Raw genomic sequence first — 18923 nt, forward strand, 5'->3', positions numbered from 1 at the left:
CAATTGCTTTTTGTCAGTCACTTAGGCACACGTTTCCAGGACAGCATGCACCAAGTCCGAGTCCTACTACATGTTTCTGACCTTCTTTAGCTCCTCCTCCTGCTGCCCATCAAACTTAGCCTTTTGCAAACTAGAAGTGCATATTTTTACACTATTTAACTTCTCAGGTGGGCACAAACAGTTGAACAACTTGTGTCTTAGGACAGTGAAAAGATGAGAGATGTCTCCTCATTACAGACCTAGAGCGGAGAAATATCATAGACCTGCATACAAGACAGTTGTTTAATATGTTCACAAATCAATTTTATTAATTTAAAACAAAATTAATGAAGAAAAATACTGTACACAATTGTGGACACAACACACTTTTTGTACAATAAGGCCCAGATAAACTGTTTTTTTCAGTCTGCAAGTGACTAAATATAGAAAACAGATGGAAAAAAAAAAAAGACAACCAACCTCTATTACTATCTACTTTGCTTGAAGAAAGGGCTAGTTATAGTCTTGGTTTTAAAAACTATCCACAATGTGCTTCATGTATGTATGTGAGTACCGTGTGAATTCCAGTACTCATACTGGATAAAGTACACTGGGTAAAGTGAAGCACATGTGAAAGTCTTGGTAGGATAAAAACCTCTTTGTCGGTAATAAAGCAATTCACAAACATTTAATTCTAGCAGCAACAGGATTCCCCCAATAAAGGATGGTGTTTCTTTGCAACTACATTGGTGCTTTGTGGCTTTGCAGGTAGTTGTTTCAAGGCTGGTGTTTTTAGTGAAAAAAAAAAAAAAAAAGAAGAAGAAGAAAAAAAAAGAAAACAAAGCTGGAGAATGAAACAACAAATCCAATGCTTCTTTTTAATGAAGAGATTTGAATCAAGCAAAGGGAATTGGTACAATTCACGTCAAATAGTAAGACTAACAGTTTATCTGATCAAGTACCTCATGGCCTTCAAGATTAGAAAAGTCACAAGTCACAGACAGACACGGTCTAGGTTTGTCCTGTAAATGGATATAGACAAAAGCAAATTTTAACTCCTTGGCAATAACTATTTCTGTATTTCCATTGCCGGCAATGGATGTTATATCTTAGGAAAATCTGACTCCTGGTGGAAGAGGATTAAAAACCTTAAATGTATATGAGTATCTTGTTCAATTTCTCCAAAATATTACCATTTCTAATTTCTAAAAATAATGATCACAATAATTTCCTTTATTTTTGGATGAGACATAAACTAGTTGGTACTCAGATTCCAGTTTAAATCATGTCTTAAAATATATCTGTGTTCTCTATTTCTTTATGGAATCTGCTAATTCATTTGTCAATACTCTAAAAAAGCATTAAGAGAGCAAACAGAAGACAGCAAAGTACTCCTCTTCGGTTGTGTTTTATCTATACTTCCTTAATGGGGGGAAAGAAAATCTTTTCATAATCAGAATAGATGAGAGAGGAAAAAGGTAGAGAAATAGCTGAAAAGAACAAAACCCAATTCCTATTGACACTTGACATCCATGCTTTTGGTCTTGACAAATTTATCTAAAAAAATCCATTATCTACATATTTATATCCAACGTGTTGACAAGGCACTGCACAACATTTTGTGCACACGTAGCCTCATTCTTCACCAACAAGGCATTACTATCTTTCAATAGCATTTACCTTAACAATATGTAAAAGAATCATTCATTATTACAAATTTACACAAAAATTCTTCCTGTACATGATTGTCTCAGTGATGTACCTATTAGTTTAAATTAGACATATTTTAAACTACTCTGTAATGTGCTAAAATCAAAAGTAGTTGCTGTATCGTAAGGCAAAGGCTTATAATAGCCTTTATTCCTATTACACATATCCTCAGTTATATGATGTCAAAATACAGTCTATTCATAAATAAGTAAAGATGTACAGAGTACCCTGGGTATGAGAAACCAAAAAGTAAACCTTCTTTAGAAGAAAATTACTCCACTGGTATTTTGAAAAATCTCAGTCTTCATTGTGCAATCAAGTTTGCTGTGTTGAAGAAACGGCGTGTGTCACATTGAAGAGTTTAAAAACTACAAAGCATTTGCAGGTCCTTTTTTCACAGGTATGAACCTTTATTTCCTTTTTCTTCCTTCTCCATTTCTTTTTGGTAGCAAATATAGTAAAGATGAGCTGTTAAAACATTTGCATGGCTTATTTTTGTTGGACTCGCAGTACCAGAGTCAACAGCTGTTCTGAAGAAAAAGACATGCTCCTCCGTTTACTGAAAGGGCAAGGGTTAAGACCAATTGCAGCTGTACGTCAACATGTTGAAATCACAAAGTTCTGTAGTCCAATGCTGACACAAGACACAGGCATACCGTCCATGGGCAGAAGGAGGCTCTGGGGTTTCAAAGTGCTGCTGAGCTGCTACAAGTACTCCAGTTCCAAGGCATGGTGAAGGGCCATAAGGTCAGAGTGGCTTGAGATCCTCCAAAATGGCATAGCATGCTGTGAACAGCACAGACAACATGTAAAAATAACCCCAAGCATTTTGGTATTCAGACCCACCCATTGTCTTCTGCAAGAACAAAGTAACAGTGTGAGGAGAGAGCAACTCAGAGCTGTTAAAACCTCGAGCCCTTCACGCTTATTTCTGATTTCTCTGACACTCGAGCACAGATTGTCAATAATATCAATAATAGCAAACCAATTTGCCAACAGGGAAGACAGGAGATCTTGAGGATCTTAAGAAAAACAGACTGCAACATTTTGAGGAACAAACTGCTTTTTTCTGGGAAAAAAAAAAAATTAAGAAAACTGTTCCATACATGAACCAGGTGGGTAGTTTGAGGAAGAGAATAGAACTTAGTTAAAAATATATTTAAAAAATAAATGGAAGTAATATTTACCATCAAAACATATTTGTTATTGGGAAGACTTTCCCTGGCAGGTGAGTTATAAACACAGGAAAGATGATTCAGAATAGCTCATATGTTGCTCACATCACTTTGAAAGGAATTTTATCCTGGTGGTTTGTACAACATCACTCATTGTTAGCATTGATCTTAAAACATATTTTCCATATGGGACAATTTTAAAATAAAAACAAATTTTTTTCCTATTAACTGTAATAAGATCTCAGTCTGGAGCACAACCATACATGCAAAGAACCTGAAGGAACCAAAACCACAACTACCAGGAAAAAGTACACATTACCTCATCCATGAAGGGTAAAAATCTGATTAAGAATACTTGCTATCTTTATACTGTAAAACAGCGATTAAACTGTCAGCAAGACTTTTCACATAAATACAAATAGATAACCATCAGCTTTCTTCAGGAAATTTTCTGTCAATTTCATGGGAAAATAGTTTCAATGCAGCAATATTTTGAAGGTTAAACATGACCGTGTTCATCATCTCATTGGGTCAGCTTGTGTCTGGCATCTTTAGGAGGCAATTTACTATCACAATAGTTTCTGGGATCCCCAAGCATTTTATTAACAGCTTCTCAGGAACTGTTTTCTTTGTCCTCCTTCAGTACTTCCTGGGCAAATTCCTAATTCTATTTAAATCAGCAGCAAAACTACATCTCTTCTGATCATCATTGCTATGCTGAACCCCCTTTCTCATTCAGGCCTTCACTCTCAAGGAATTAGAGAACAATTCTGAAAACAATGTAAAAGCACAATGTGAAACCCTCTGTTTCCAGGTACACATTTACTGTAAACCCTGCACATCTGAGTAAAACCTATCCCATCAATCCAACACCTTAACACAGAGGTTGCGATAAATTCATCTCTAGAGCTCAGGTAAACCAGCCTGTATATAAATAGTAATTATTTTTAGGAGGACAACGCTGTAATCCAGGTAACATTGTGATGATGAACTGAGTTTGACGTGGGGAATAAAGCACAGATTTTAAAAGAAATGGAAGTGGGTAAGTAGTGGCAAGTCTCTCTGTTCTCAAAAAGCAGCCACTAAGGATGAATCAACTGCTGCACATGTAAGAGGCAGAGGAGATGAGGCTGGAATGGTATTGATCAGCTAGACTTGGCTAAAAAGTGGTGCAGAACACACACAGCAAGGAATCTGGAAAATGCACACCAAATAAAGGACAGGTGTTAGCAAAAAGAGCTGCACAATAAGAGGACTGCAAAGTGATGGAGGTGTCCATATTTCAGGGTTTTCATTTCAGAACAGCTTTAGTCTTTAGTCCACTGTTATGGAAAATATACCTACTAGCAGTTGGAGAGCATTTGGTAAGCACCTCTTGTTTAGTTCTGTCCAAAAGAGATCGAGTTTTTTGCCCTAAAACAAATGTTAGCCAAAGCAGAGTAAAGGGGACAGTCTCCTTCCATACAACACTCCTGATCTGAATTAAAATGTAATACAGATGTGTCAACAGCTGCCCACATGCAGGGTTTAACTAGCTTTTAGAACCAAGAAATTATTCATGAAGAAAACAAAATTATTCACAAGGAAGCACGACTGGATCAGTTTCTATTCTGCTTCGTTTTACTTTAGATTGTCACAAAGACTTAAGATACAGTTGACTAAGATAGTAAATAAGTGAGCCACATTGCTGCTGAGAAAAAAATAATTCAGAGACAAGTGAGACATTGTTGGAATAAATGCTTATAGTATTTCCAAAATGCTTTACACAGTCCTTCTCTCCTTAAGAAGGAAACATTAAACATGACTTCTACTATTTCTTCATCTTCTGTGCAGACTTCTGTGCCCCAGCAGCAGAAACTAGATGCAATCAGCTCACTGAGTTACTGCTCCATGTCCCAGCACCCTGTTGTTATACTACACAGACTGTCCTCTCTGCTCTGTCAGGTCAGGTATTACTAATTTCCAGCTCAAATCTTTCCTAAAAATTTCATTTCTTGCATCATGCTCAGTAAATGTATGAACAATACCAAACAGAAATAAAATCGCCTAATCATGCCGTTTTCTGGGCTCTCCTAAAGCTTCTGTGTTCCTATCTCTTCTTTAGGCTGCAAGATCAGAATTTAACATCTGACAGAGGCATTACATCAAGGACAAACAGGCACGGTTTCTGCTTGCGGCTGATCCAAGCTGTGCTTGCCAACTGAGAGTACTCAGTTTTGCTGTCTCCATTTTTGTGTGGTTGCAGCTTTCCTCTCCTTGCCCAGGTGCAAGGCAGCACCTACCTGCTCTCTCTGTCAGCTTGGAATCAGCTCTGCCTCAACCACCGGCTCAGAGAGGTGTAAACAGCATACCTAAGTGTGGTGCAGGGTTTGGTGGACACCTGCCCTTGAGTAGTGTCTCTGCAGAAGCCAAGAGTCAATGACATGGAAACCCTCCAAGGACATACAGCAAACTAATGAATAGGGAGAACTGTAGTAATAAATTCTTGGCTTCCAGCTCCCCACCTCATGCAGCTCCACCAGCATTATACTGCTTCCCTAGTAACAACCTCAGCACCACAGAGCGTACACACACCAGGCGTCAGGGTTAGTTAAAGACCCTGATTGTTTTCACAGAAGGTTTAGCTTCTGCTAAATCAAATCACAGTGATTCTTGCTATGATGCCCATATGCAATATCAAGTTTTGGATTACTCTCAGCTGTTTATGGTCGGAGTTTAAAACACAAACTTTAAGTGATCATTATTCTGGCTGTATCTTTGCAAATCTGAAATTCACTTAAGAGTCTTCTGCACTTTATTTATATCTGTTAAAGGAATACGCCTCCATTTACTCTATTCAGTTATAGCAGCGAGACGTGGAATGAGAGCCTGGAGAGTCCCACAAAAACAAAGAGGTTGTGTAAATCTCAGGATTATAATTATTTTAATTTCTCCTGTGCATAGGTCAAAGGATCAGCCGTACACTCCCAAGAAATGAAACACTCCAGGAACGCAGCGGCTGCACGAGGACTGGAATCTGCATAGGCGCTCCATGCATGGGGCCCATGTGGCTGATTCAGATCTCTATCAGTCTGACCCTACGGCACAGACTTCATAGCTAAGAGGAGGGGAAGCAAACCTGATACAGATCTATATATAGTTACATGCATGCATCTGTGCATGTATATGCAGCCTCACACGCATATGTGTCCATATATATGCATGTTTTTACTGGGCATATACAATAGTTTTCACCTTATCTGATATAATAAATGACTGTACAAAATGATCAACAAAGCCTTATGCATAATTCTTGTATTGGTGTGCCCCGCTTATCCACAAGCACTGTCAACAGTGAGACAGAGGCTCATTTTTTTTCTTATGAAACGATCAGACGAGAGCTTCAGTGGATATATATTTACTAAAAATCACCTTTAGAAAGCCCTCATTGCCAACACTTAGCACACACATCATGCCTAATATGCGTCTTCTACTTTGAGCACACCAAAAAATGCTAATATATCATTGACTGATGCTCGAGAACAGATGACCAACACTAACCGCTAACAAACAGCAGCCTTGCTGGATGCATTATGAACTAAAGAAACTGTGAGAAAGCTTTTCTTATTGCTTATAGGGGGAACGAATGGCTAGGCTGGTAGTAAAGCAAAGGTTTTGTGCACTATTTCACTGTGTTCCAAGTAAATACCAAACTTTTGTCTATTAAAAAGCATGAATTGCGTTGTAGGTGTTTAATAATGTGAGACTTGACAATAAATAAAGCTATGAACATTTCAATTCTATTCTTAAATTAAATACGGTGGCAGAAGGTTCACTTTGCGCTTGTTTGGCTTAAGCAAGAAAAGTTAAATTATTCATTTAGTAAATCTAGTAATTATAAAATTATTCAATAACCTAAATACTAAGGTATCTAAATTTTGAACTAGAGGCAGTATTATTTGCAGTGTGTATTCACTAAAAGAACAAAACTCCAAGTATTCACCAAAATAAACAAAGCACTTCAATAAATGCACAAAACAAAATCATTTTTTGACTAAGTAACACTGGAAACTGCAGGCTATCCTTCTTCCCTTAAATGAATTCATATTTCTAGAGAAATCTCACTCCTGAGATTTGCGACATATTTGAATTGAAAACTCATAAGTTTCTGTCATCTTTCACAGTATTTTTGTTGTGTTTCTGCCAGATTTTGCTAAGTGGTCGCCTTTACTTCCTACCCAAACCTAAGCAGCACAGTGTGACTGCGAGCTTTAAAGCAGTTGCAGACTGGATAGCCATTTATATTCTATTTATTGCTCTGTGAAGATTTATGATTTTTCCTCACAATTTCCCTCCAAAGCTGAACGACCATTTCTCCCGACAAAGGGAGAAACTGATTTGCCCAGGCTCTCCTGAATCACCTGATGTAAAATCCAGCTCCTCCACGAAGAGACGCTCCTCCTTTTGTCTCATCTTGCAAATCAGAAATGCTTTGCAAGATTCTCCCAAGTAGGAAACCTCAGGAGTTTTTTGTTTTTATTTTCCCTGCCTTATGAATATTTCCCAACAAAAACCACACAGACAATGGAGTTTATGGCAAAGAAACCCAGGAACTGATTCTGCATATGTCACCACAGAGGCATGCAGACACACAGGGAAGGAGGCAGCCCCATGCCCGGGCTTGCTGCAGACATGTGCCCCCACAGCACCCAGCCCTGAGCACTCCTCGCCTCTCCTCTCTTTCCCTCTCCCTCTTCTCCAAAGGTAGCAACCTCCACGTGAACTCTGCTGCTGCGGCCGCCCTGCCTCCTGAAACCATCCAGAAGGGTACGGTTTCTCCTCAGCCTGTAATGCAAACAGCCTAAGGATTTTAATTGTCTTATATTCTGCAGGAAGTGACAGCTAAGGCAAGGTGTTGATACCGTGGCTCGTCCCGTGTTACATGAAACATAAGAGTGTGCTGTTTCCTCAGCGTGCTGTATTTATTTCTATCGATCAGGAGAGGCATTTTACAAAATACCAATCTCTCCTCAACACATTTCTGAAAAGAGCAGTGACCTTTTAACCTGCATGGAAAAGAATGTATCATCAAATTTTTACTATCATGGTAATAAAAAAAGACCTAAAATGCGTCTTTTTTCTGCTGTTGTATTGACTCAGGCTTTTCAACAGATAGCAGTAAAAAACCTTGCCCCATGATGAAGCAACTGGCTAAATTATTAGTAAGGTATTTTAATAATGAATCTTAACTGTATGATCTTCTAGGCTTGAAGTTCAGCTCTTTTCACTGAAGGAGCAGAAAAAAAAAATAGATTTGAATTTATACAGTCATTTAAATATACTCTTTATGAACTATACATGAGGCAGTGAAGGGCTATTTAAATTTTAAAGAAGGGTGTACTGTCTGTGCTCTATGTAAAAAAAGTACATACACTAAGGGCTTCTTCACAGGTCAACCTCCTTCAGCAAAGTGCAGTACAAAGGAATGACATAAACACTGTCCCTGCCTTGACAATATCATAGAATCACAGAATTGTAAAGGTTGAAAAAACCACTAAGATCACCTAGTCCAACCATTAGCCTATCACCACCGTACCAGTAAACCATGCCCCTCAGTGCCACATCTACACTCTTCTTGAACACCTTCAGAGATGATGGCTCCATCACTTCCCTGGGCAGCCTGTTCCAATGCCTCACCACTCTGTCTGAGATGAAATTTTTGCTAATATCCATCCTGCACCTCCCCTGGTGCAACCTGAGGTCATTACCTCACTAGGTATCTGGAAGAAAAGTCCAACCCCCATCACACTGCAGCCTTCTTTCAGGCAGTTCTAGAGAGTGATAAGGTCTCCCTGAGTCTCTTCTCCACACCTAACCCACTCCCCTTAAGACTAGGGTCGCGGACCCTTCACCAACTTTGTTGCCCTTCCTTGGGCACGCTCCAGGGCCTCAATGTCTTTCCTGTAATAAGAGGCCCAAAATTGAATATGCTAATAGGAAAGAAGCTACTATGTGAGAGGATAAGCAAGGCAATGAGACACTTAAGTCAGTTTTGGCTGATGGGCTTCACATTTTCTGTGGGAGTAGTCTCAGTTTTGCTTGCAAGCACTCGACAGAAAGTATATGCTTTTACAGTTTTCTAATATAGCAGTACTACTCATTCATTAGACAGGGCATATGTCTTTGAAGTGAAGCACAATATACTCTACGGCATACTCCTGTGCCTATTCCTCCCTCTAATGCTAAAAAACAACCTGTGGAGCAGTCAAAAAGCAATGCATCTGAGCTGAGATTAGCTCCAAGTACTCTGTGATTCTCGCTCTGGCACTATGCAAGGACCAAAACCAAGGACCAAGTCCTGCTTTCACAGCTTGCAAGGGGGAGTTCTTTTTAGGAGGAGCAAGGAGCAGGACAAGAATCACAGAGACATTTCCTTTAATCAAATTAATAGTTTTTGCAGAAAGGCGAGGTTGCTGGTGTACTTAACTGACTTCTCTGGAATTGTTTTAAAAAACAGTTTAATCCAGCGCCTCTTCTAGTATGCTTTTAATCTACATTTCTTCAAATAAGAAAAAATATACAGAAGCAATGGCACAAAGGAACTTTCTGTGCTGCTACACCTCTTAGCAACTGGAAGGGCTTTCTCCTATGCTTTTCTGAATCGTGTTTCCTGTTGAAAAAATGCAGTGAATTAGATAATGTTACCAAAAGGACTACTCCTGCCATTATCATATACGACACTATTTCACCAAGCAACAGAAAAGGAACAAAGAAGATTTTTTTTTTCTTTTTTTTCCCCTGATCTTAAATGCAGCTTTTAAAATGTAATCATTTACAGCGGGAAAACATTTCTCTGCAAAGATGAAAGGCATTTCTGAAGGAAAAAGAAGCAAACTGTTCCTGTCCGCCCGCCAAAGGGATATATGAAACTGATGCTCTGCAAAGTGCCGGGACGAGCCGGGAACCTGCCTGAAGTGCTCCAGGGGCACAAATCCCTGATTTCAGAAGCAAAACCAGTCGGCAGTGCATCTGGTAAAATGTCATCTGAACTAATTAGTTTTACTCTGCCAATCTAGTAACAGTGGAAACAGATATAGAAGCACCACAGAGATATTTTTGTGCTAAAAGTGAACTTGTGTCAAAGCAATTTACCTTTAAAGGGAAGAAGTAATTGAAATGCTCATTTTCCTACTCTTTCTCTTATTGCTCAAATAGCCAAAATTATGCCTTTTCCCTTCAAGTAAAGACTCTGTATCTACCTCTCTTCTGGTAGATGAGCAAGGCTATTATTTGCCAGTGGGAAGTTTTGCTTTCTATGGATCTTACTCCACACTGGGAAAAAAAATGTATTTTTCCCCCTCTCTCCCAGAGGCAGGGAAAAAAATAATAAATAGACATGCAAATTGCATCCTCTGCTCAATTTACTGAGGTTATGAATGCAGGATAAGACATGAGTATTTACCTGAATACAGAATCCAAGTTATGGTCCCACAAGAAAACTGTTAAACTACTCCAGACCTACATGCATATTCAAGGTGTGACATATATGTATTTCATCCGGTCAAATTTCACACTGCCTTTGATCAGTAAGAATCACCATTTTTTGCTTATATTCATAACATCCGATGTGGTATTTTGGGATGCCAATGAAAACAGAACTATTAGTTCTTGGCACAAAAACCAGGACCCATTTTCTGGCTCCTTTCTGAAATAAGCCAAATATACATAGCTAGCATAATGTGTCTTTTGGAGAACAGCGGGGCACATCATTATCTAGTTTTATGCAGCTTTCTACCAGATATGATCAAAACATTATATTTCATAAAGCAAAGATACTAAAATCAAATGCCAGTACACACTGTTGCATATGTAAGAAAGGACAATTTTGCTTTTAGAGTCTTGAAATCCTGAAAAAGTGCTATTACCTTTTTAGCGCCTTGCTCTTCTTCGACACCATCTCCTATAACCACATACACTACTTTTCTTCCAAATCTTTGAATTATTCGCTCAAAACAACTTTCCTTTCCTGAAAAAAAAAACAACCAAAAAACAACCAACTAAAAAGGGTAAGTGGTGAGGAGATATCACCAAATCACTTGTTATTAAATTAGCCTGGACCTTCCCAACACTTTAATACATAATTACTGCGAGAGAACAGAGAAGAGCCTCTCCTGCAGAATGGTGCACCCAGGCTTATTGCAGCTTTGTTCCTGCCAGAACAGCTTACAGGCAGCCTTCAAATCCGCTCTGAAAGGTCATTTAATGCACACGACATGGTAGATGTAGCATACCACAGGTCTGCAGTATCACCTTTCTCGTCTCCTGCACTAATCTGAGACATGTTTTGGAGGGGATTCCCCCACCAGGAGAACTCTGAGTAGAAATTCTAGCTTTTTCTCTGCAACCTGTGACAAGATTAATCACAGCTCCTGAAACAGTAGTATCCTGACTTAGGAGGTCACAAAAAAGATTTAGGTTTAAATGCCTGTAATCCAATACATGGTCAAGGTCCTTGATCCTGCACTGGGATCCATTAACGTAGCTCATTACTTCAGTGCATAGACCTATGGAAATGATCCCAGTTCTGTACAGTGTTTCAGGCATCGACACTGGGAAGCCAGAAGGTAAGTAAATGCCTACAGTCAAGTTTCCTTAAATGCTATCAATCTGAAAGATCAGATCAGCCTGGCCAAAATGCACACTTACCTGTGTACCTACTGCATGTCTAGACCAAAAACAGGAAAAGTTGTGTTTTTCAAAATAATTATTTCAGCTACAGGACAATACCAGCATAAGAGCAAATGGATTGGAAATATAAAAAAGATTTTTTGTCATCAGAGAAACCACACTACTCAATGACACCCTTTAACATTAGCACCAGGCATAAGGAACCTGCAATACTAACTAGGTTAAAACGGTGCTGGAAAATCATGAATCGTGCCACATTACAAAAATCTCCTGATTTCCTGTGACAGTCAGTGACCGAAGACAGTATTCCAAAAGTACTCGTTGCTCCGAGTACTTAAAGTCATAAGTGAATATCTATTACAATTCTTCAGTTAAAATGTGAATTTGAAGTATTAAAATTGAAAGCTCTAACTCAGAAAGTTTCTACAGTCAGATAGAGCCACATTTCCATCCCAGAAATGGTTTTAAATCTTTTACAGTAATGCTTTCAAATTTCTACATAAAATGCTCAACCAAGGTATTTTAAAAAAAAAAACAACAACAAAACCGAACAAAAATAACCCACCATTTTTTCTTGGCCATTTGAGCTTCCTGTATTACAGATACTTAAGAACACATGAAAAATGTTTTCATGTTGCCAACAATTTTGAGGGAATCTGAGACAGAACAGATACGTCATAATCATGTTAAAAATTACAAGCACCATTGCCATCTGGTACCATGTATTTCTACATACTCAGAATAACATCTTTTATATTGAACCAGAAAACAGAAATAAACATTCAGCCTGGCTGAAGCTTATTACAGTCAGTATGAATAAACTTAAATAATTACATTCTGCAGCAAAACATTCTTGCTTCTGGTAAGCTGTTTACCAAAATTTGCTCCAGAACACATGAAAATGAATGCAGCCATGTCTACCTTTACAGAATTACTTGTGTTAACCTGAGGTGACTGCGTGGGTCTCTATGGACAGCCTACCACAAAAACACCTACATTGCTACATACGCTCACGGTTTTGAGAAAATGTGTCAAAAAATGATTATGTTTCCTCCTAACAGAGGCTGCATCTGTGTTTATAGAGCTATATGAGGTTCTCTGCAAAGCGCTTTTATGATGCCTTAGCATGAAATGTCCTTTCTGAGATACAACATTAACCTGTATGCTTCTAAATATATATATTCAAGAATGTGAACTACAATCGCTTTTTATTTAGACTACTTTCATTGTTTCAAAGATAGCACAACGTTATAAAAATAGCTCACCTATTTTAGTTGCACTGTAAATATTCTCTATGGGAAATACAACCCCTAATCCATACAACAAGACTTTTGCCAGAGCTGGAATTAGTTGTGTAGTTGTTACAAGGATATTCACACAATTTGTCCTGTGGAACAGAAAACACAAATATCCTTTTTAACAAAGCAAAGCAAAACAAAACAAAACAAGAAAAATCTTATCCCTCCCATCAGAACCCTTCACTATTATTATTGACACTTCTCAAAGAAAGTTACTATTCTCTGCATTATAGGAGAGCAAGGTACAGAACATCATAGTCAGATAAGAACAGGGAATGATAAGAAGGTCCCCCCTTAGCAGCATTATGTCCACGAGACCAGGCAGCCTCTTCTAAATCAACAGCAGACATCCTTACGTTCTGTAACTACCCTGTCCATACTCACCTTGAATGAATAAGGGTGAGTGCTTTCAGTGCAAGTGTTAACCAAGAATCCGTCAAAGCTTCAATTTCTGCTCTTAGTTGTAGCCAAGCCTCTCTTTTTGCTGGACCAAGAAGACCTGCAGAGTAGATAAGGGCATGTCTGCACCGAAATTAAGTGACATTCTGTCATTTTCCTTTGCTTTCATTAGTTCAGATACAACTTCCCATACAGTGCAAAAAACAACAACATAGAACTCCTTCCTTTTTACTGGTTCTCATTTATATCTGTTATATGCTTCATAGTCACTTGCCTCCAACATTGTTTTTGTAGGTATTATATATTTCTTTTACTCGTCTGTAGCGGAATGCCAATTTTCTCATCCAATCCACTCCTCCACGCACCCCCGTCGCGAGGCACAAATTAGCGCTGGTGGCAGCTGCGGGAAAGCCATCCGTTCCAAAGTTATAGGTGCTATTTGGAGATAAGAAAACCCCCAAATTAACAAAAAACAACAGGCTACATTCAGCCACCAGCTACTCGCTGCTAGGTTGGAAAGGCTAAAATAGCTAAGAAGACAATGTGCTACTGTAAGCATTACAGCAGTTATCGCTTTCAAAGGGAGAAGCATGCAAAGCAACATTTCATCTTTTTCAGTTCTCTCGTACCTTAAGTCTTGACCATTGTCATCCGAAGACACGTCATCGATGTGAACCTGGTCGCATTCCTAAGGCGACAGAAAGACTTTAGGATTTTCTTGATCTTGCAAATCTTAAAAAATAAAGCTATCAAAAAAAATGGGAACAATCTATTCATCAGGGATATTTTTAATTGTGGAAATCAGTAGATGGCAGTCTTGTTAAAACAACTATTCTACCTTGCACTCATTTCTTAGTATGAACGCACACCATCATTAGCTACTACTGTTAAATGGCTTTCCAAAAACACGTTTTTGTGTTTAGAAAGGAAAGTGGTTAAAAACAATTAGCATATGTGTTCCATAAACGTTCTTGTAGCCTTTCAGGTACCTTAAAACATCATGCTGCTCAAAGCTGATTCAGTCAGTGCATAAGTGTAACTGAAACCAGACATTTTGGTAAATGTAACATATTAGAAAAATTAAACCTGATGCTAACCGCCAATGAAATTATGACCTCTGATTGCTGTTGAGCCACACACCAACACAGCCTGAGGCCAGTGTTTCAGAGGAGCGCAGACGAAAAATCTGTTCCTAGTTTGCCATTCATTTGAGAGTTGTGAGTTTCCTTCTCTCTCTTTGGTCTTAGTGCATGAAAGCAGCATGCAAAGATGAAGAAAATCCAAACAGAAATAGCCAGATCAAACCATCCTTCTTCAGTGACTTGTATGCAAACTAACACGGCACATTTATAATTAGCTTTGTCCATCACTAAATTAAAAATCATAATGCATATTGTTTATCCAATAAAAACATTGCTATTAACGATTTCAACATTTGGCAGGAAAACAAACAGACCTCTGGCACTGTAGATCAATCTCAATTCAATGCTTGAAACAATAATGGATTTGAGTTACTTTAATAATTTCCTCTTCTCTCACTTAATGTGAAATCCTATAACAAACATAATCTATTTTAAATATGAAAATATTGCAATCCTTTATTTTTGTGTTACTGCTTTCCTCTGAACAAATTTTTCTCTCTCTACGGATTTGTGAGGAAGGGAGGGAAGACAGAAGTGGAAAGAAACTCAAACCAGCTGTTCCCTAACAGAATTAAAATCATGACCCTCAACCCTTTTTCTAAAACATCTATTTTCCAGCCAACCCTCTCCCAGCAAGCAGCAAGCTCCAAGGAGGAAAAGACTTTGACCCTGTAACCTTCTCCTCCTCTCCTGAGGTCAACAACCTCAGATAAGAAAAAAGCTGAAGAAATCTATTTAGCCTCACATGATGGCTGTGATTTTTACATTTTTAAAAACATGGGTTTAGGAAAAATACACCAGAAACTTTTCAAATGATTTAGAAGAGCAATGTGTGGTCTTTTGCACATCTACAACTTATTCTAATGCACCCTCTTGGGTACTTTATGCATAAATAGCTCACATCAGATAAAGAGGTAAAAGCGACCATCACAGGAAAGACAACAGCACATTTGGTCATGTTTAACCACAGTACCCTGAATTTCCTCCAAAGGCAGACCAAATGCACTAGATGCACAGATACAGCTGAAATTACAAGTGTGAACATATGCTGCAAGGCTTTGAAAAGCAACTTGGCTACAGAAATTCAGAAGCTTCTTCTGGAAGCTCTCAAATTCACAGAAATTACTTTTTTACAATTTAAAACTGAGTTTCCCATTCAAATGCCTGTGAAGAATTCAAGTGTGAATAAGCAAATGAAGGCACACCTTCCTGAGTTTGTGAGTTTCCCATTTTGGTTTCTCTTCCACTGCTCACTGACTAACCTACTGCTCCATGCACAGAAAATTTTAGCTTGAGTTGTCAATGTAGCAGTGAAAACTATCAAGTCAGTAGTCTCCTCGCTCAGTATGGAAATGATGAATGACAACTGGAAAAAGTTGCTGGAGGATTCAAAATGGAAATTTTGGAAAAAGAGACAATTTCTTTTTTAGCAACCACAAAACTAAAGGAAGGAGTAGAAGATAATCTTAAAAGCAAGTTTGAAAGAATGAATAATTCTACAAACTTCTGAACTCAATTACCTCAGGTAAAAGACAAAGGATGAAACCATTATATCTTACATCCCACAGTGAGAGGTGGCCTGAGGACCTGGATGCAAGGTCATGGGACCATCACAAACTCTTGGACACCCTTTCCCTTTCGTTTAACCATCTACTCAGCAGGTAGAAAGTGAGAACTAAAACGATGCATTAAAAACAGAAATCATCATACTGAAAGAAAGAGGGATTTTGGAGAGACAAACCTGGAAACTAAATCAAAACCAAAAAACAGTGGTGTAAAAGCAAATAAACTATCAAGAAAGCAAGCAAAATTAAGAAAAGGTCATAAACATCACAAATTTCAGGTGAAGCATTGCATATAATGGAAAGGAATAGTGTCCTCTTATCAGTAGTCAAAGAAGAAAAAAAGTCAAGTCACACAGGGAAAGAAGAAAATTCAAAGCACAAGAGATAAGCATTATAATTTGGAAAGGACGGAAGACAAATCTGACTGACACTATCTTACAACTAAAGGATGGTCACAAACAGTGCACAACTGGTTTTGCTCCTCTTGAGTGGCAGGACACAGCTTTCAGGATGTGAGATCTGAGTGCCAGGTATTTTTTCACCTCTGTCTAGCTGAATTGGAATTTGCTTTAGTGAGTGACGGATGCATTTCTAAACCCCTGAGCACAGGAAGGAAAAAACTATCATTTAATAACTCTTCTTTTAGCAGGGAAGTTATTTAGCAATAACTCTTCAAATTAGCCAATTACTTGTCCGTTGTTAATTGATCTGTCCCATCTTTCCTTTTCAACACCAAGCTTTCATCTGCTTTCTTTGTGCAGACATTTTGTTCTTGAGCAAAAACAACTACTTGAGACACTGTTCAATTCTCTGGTTAGGTGCAAATGTTACTCCTGTATTCAATATTTTAAAACAGTAGTTCACTCAATATGCATGATAATCAGGGGTAAGCAAAATGAAGTTTTATACTGACCAGCCGCAGCGTCTGATGCACAGACTCAGATGTAAATGATCCAAATCATTTATTACAAGTTCTCACATCACTTATATATCTTCACAAGTTTTCTTTTCCTAGCTTTCCCATCCACTCCTACAACCTTCCCATCCACCTTTACATGTCAAGAGAGCACTCTATAAAACGCTCTTCAACCGTTCACACAGGTGCTTATCCAATCAGAGCCATGAGACGTTCTTTCTTCTACAGGTGTCCTTGGTTCTCATGCTGTTTATCTTGCTCCACAGCTTCTGCTCTGAACAGTTTTTCTTGTATTCCCACAACCAACAGATAAAAAAAAAAAATTCCAAAAGGTACATTTTTGCAAAAATCTATCTTTCTACATATGAGATAATAAAAAGACTCACAAAACCCTTGTTCGTTACCTCCAAAACCTTCTGTGAGGGAAACCAGTTTAGGATTAAACTAGGTCTACCATTTTAAACTTTTACAGATATATTTAATACTTTTGTAAGATTTTCATAGGAAATATAGTACTAGTATTCACCCTTCAACTTCTCTGGCAAAGTTATTTCTGAAATTAATATTGAAAGTCCCTGTAGAAACACCACAAATTCATATTATTCATGCGGATGTATTTTATTATGATATAATCAGTTTAGCAGTCAGATCTAAAGTAGAACATTAAAATTACTGCAACCACTTTTAAAAAATAGGCTGAATTGGCACATGAAGAGCAAAATATCCTGCGTCTTATGTATAAAGATTATGCAGCAAGCTGTTTTGCTTCTAAAGGTGTTGACTTTGCAACTTCAATGCATCTAATCTGAAATCTTCATGAGGTACTACAAATGATGATATTTTTACACTGAACATTTGCCCTTCTAGCCAGCGGAGACAGATCTGCCTATGGAGTGACTCTGACAGCCCAATTGGGACCCCTGTGCTTTCATGACTCCCACTGAAAGGAGGTTATTCCCTTACAACGATGGTAATAGAAGACGGGAAAGTTGCATTAGAGAACACCATCCAGGAAAGCCAAGAAGGCTGATGCTATAATGTTTGCACAGTGTTGAAAACATGCTCTGTGAAGGAGCAGTGTTGCCCCTTATAGAGATACATGTGAGACAGTGTGCAGGGTCAAGTTGCACAGGCTAGGAACATCAAGTTAGGAACAGCAAATTGCTGTCCCACAGATAAGCTTCCCCCTCTCTTACAGCCAAGACCAGAAATCACGGAGCACACACCTGGACCAGTTCTTCTTCATCAGTTTTCTGAGGAATAAGAACACTGACTTGCTGGCTCTGCAGGGATGGGCAGGAGCTGATGCTTGGGACAGCAGCCAGACTGCATGACAGCCCAGGGCTGCCTCAAGTAAGCACTCCCTGGAAATTGGAGCACCTTGATCAAAAGGCTTCATGGAAGAACTGCACTTTATTACATTTGCATTCAATTGTAAAGAGAGACAACAGAGCTTTTCAGTACAGGAATGGCAGCATGAAAGAAAACAGGCTATGAAATATAGGTGGATTTAAAAGCCTTGAGGGAGACCCCCAAAAAATTAATTGTCATGGAACAGAAAGGAAATATTTCATACACATATTTAAAATATGGACGAGGGAGAACACAAGGTAAGTGACACAGAAACATTAGATACTTGCTTACAGCATGTTCAAAGCATGCATGCAGATTAGCATAGGGGAAAATGAGAGTGTCAGCACATAAAACTTCACAATATACCCACAGTAGTTCAGGAAGTTACATTCTATGTTGCCCTTCTCTCACACAGCTGCTTGTCTTCCTCAGAACTTCCAATGCCATAATGGGTAGCTTAGCTTGAAACACATCTCCTACAGCAGCTAAGTTAAGCCAACAGAAGTTGCACAGAATAACCAAGACTTGTTTCTACATTCCCTTTCATCAGCTCTGCTCTGACGCTTGAACCAACAGCAGATGTGCTTGCAGGAGCTCCTTAAAACGGCAGCAGTTGTTTGCTAAGTTAAAATACATCTCCAGTGAAATGCACTAAGCCAAAGAAAAACAACAGTTGAAAATTAACAACCAGATGAGTCTAGCCTAAATCTTGTATATGG

At 38.6% G+C, this 18923-nt stretch overlaps 1 protein-coding gene across 6 annotated transcripts in view; it reads right to left on the reverse strand.

Moving 5' to 3' along the window:
* Positions 1 to 300: 300 nt before the first annotated feature.
* EYA1 (EYA transcriptional coactivator and phosphatase 1) overlaps positions 301 to 18923 on the reverse strand; it is a 127623-nt gene continuing 109000 nt past the window's right edge. For all 6 annotated transcript variants that reach the window (XM_090137705.1, XM_090137703.1, XM_090137702.1 and 3 more), the window contains 6 exons: positions 13858 to 13916; positions 13503 to 13663; positions 13214 to 13328; positions 12797 to 12918; positions 10769 to 10869; positions 301 to 2475 (listed from right to left, as the gene is read on the reverse strand). In XM_090137705.1, the coding sequence (XP_089993831.1) occupies positions 2395 to 2475; positions 10769 to 10869; positions 12797 to 12918; positions 13214 to 13328; positions 13503 to 13663; positions 13858 to 13916 (639 nt within the window). In that variant the 3' untranslated portion in view covers positions 301 to 2394. The remainder of the gene's footprint in view (positions 2476 to 10768; positions 10870 to 12796; positions 12919 to 13213; positions 13329 to 13502; positions 13664 to 13857; positions 13917 to 18923) is intronic.

The sequence above is a fragment of the Phasianus colchicus genome, chromosome 3 (assembly GCF_987193195.1).
Source record: "Phasianus colchicus chromosome 3, bPhaCol1.hap1.1, whole genome shotgun sequence".
NCBI lineage: Eukaryota > Metazoa > Chordata > Aves > Galliformes > Phasianidae > Phasianus > Phasianus colchicus.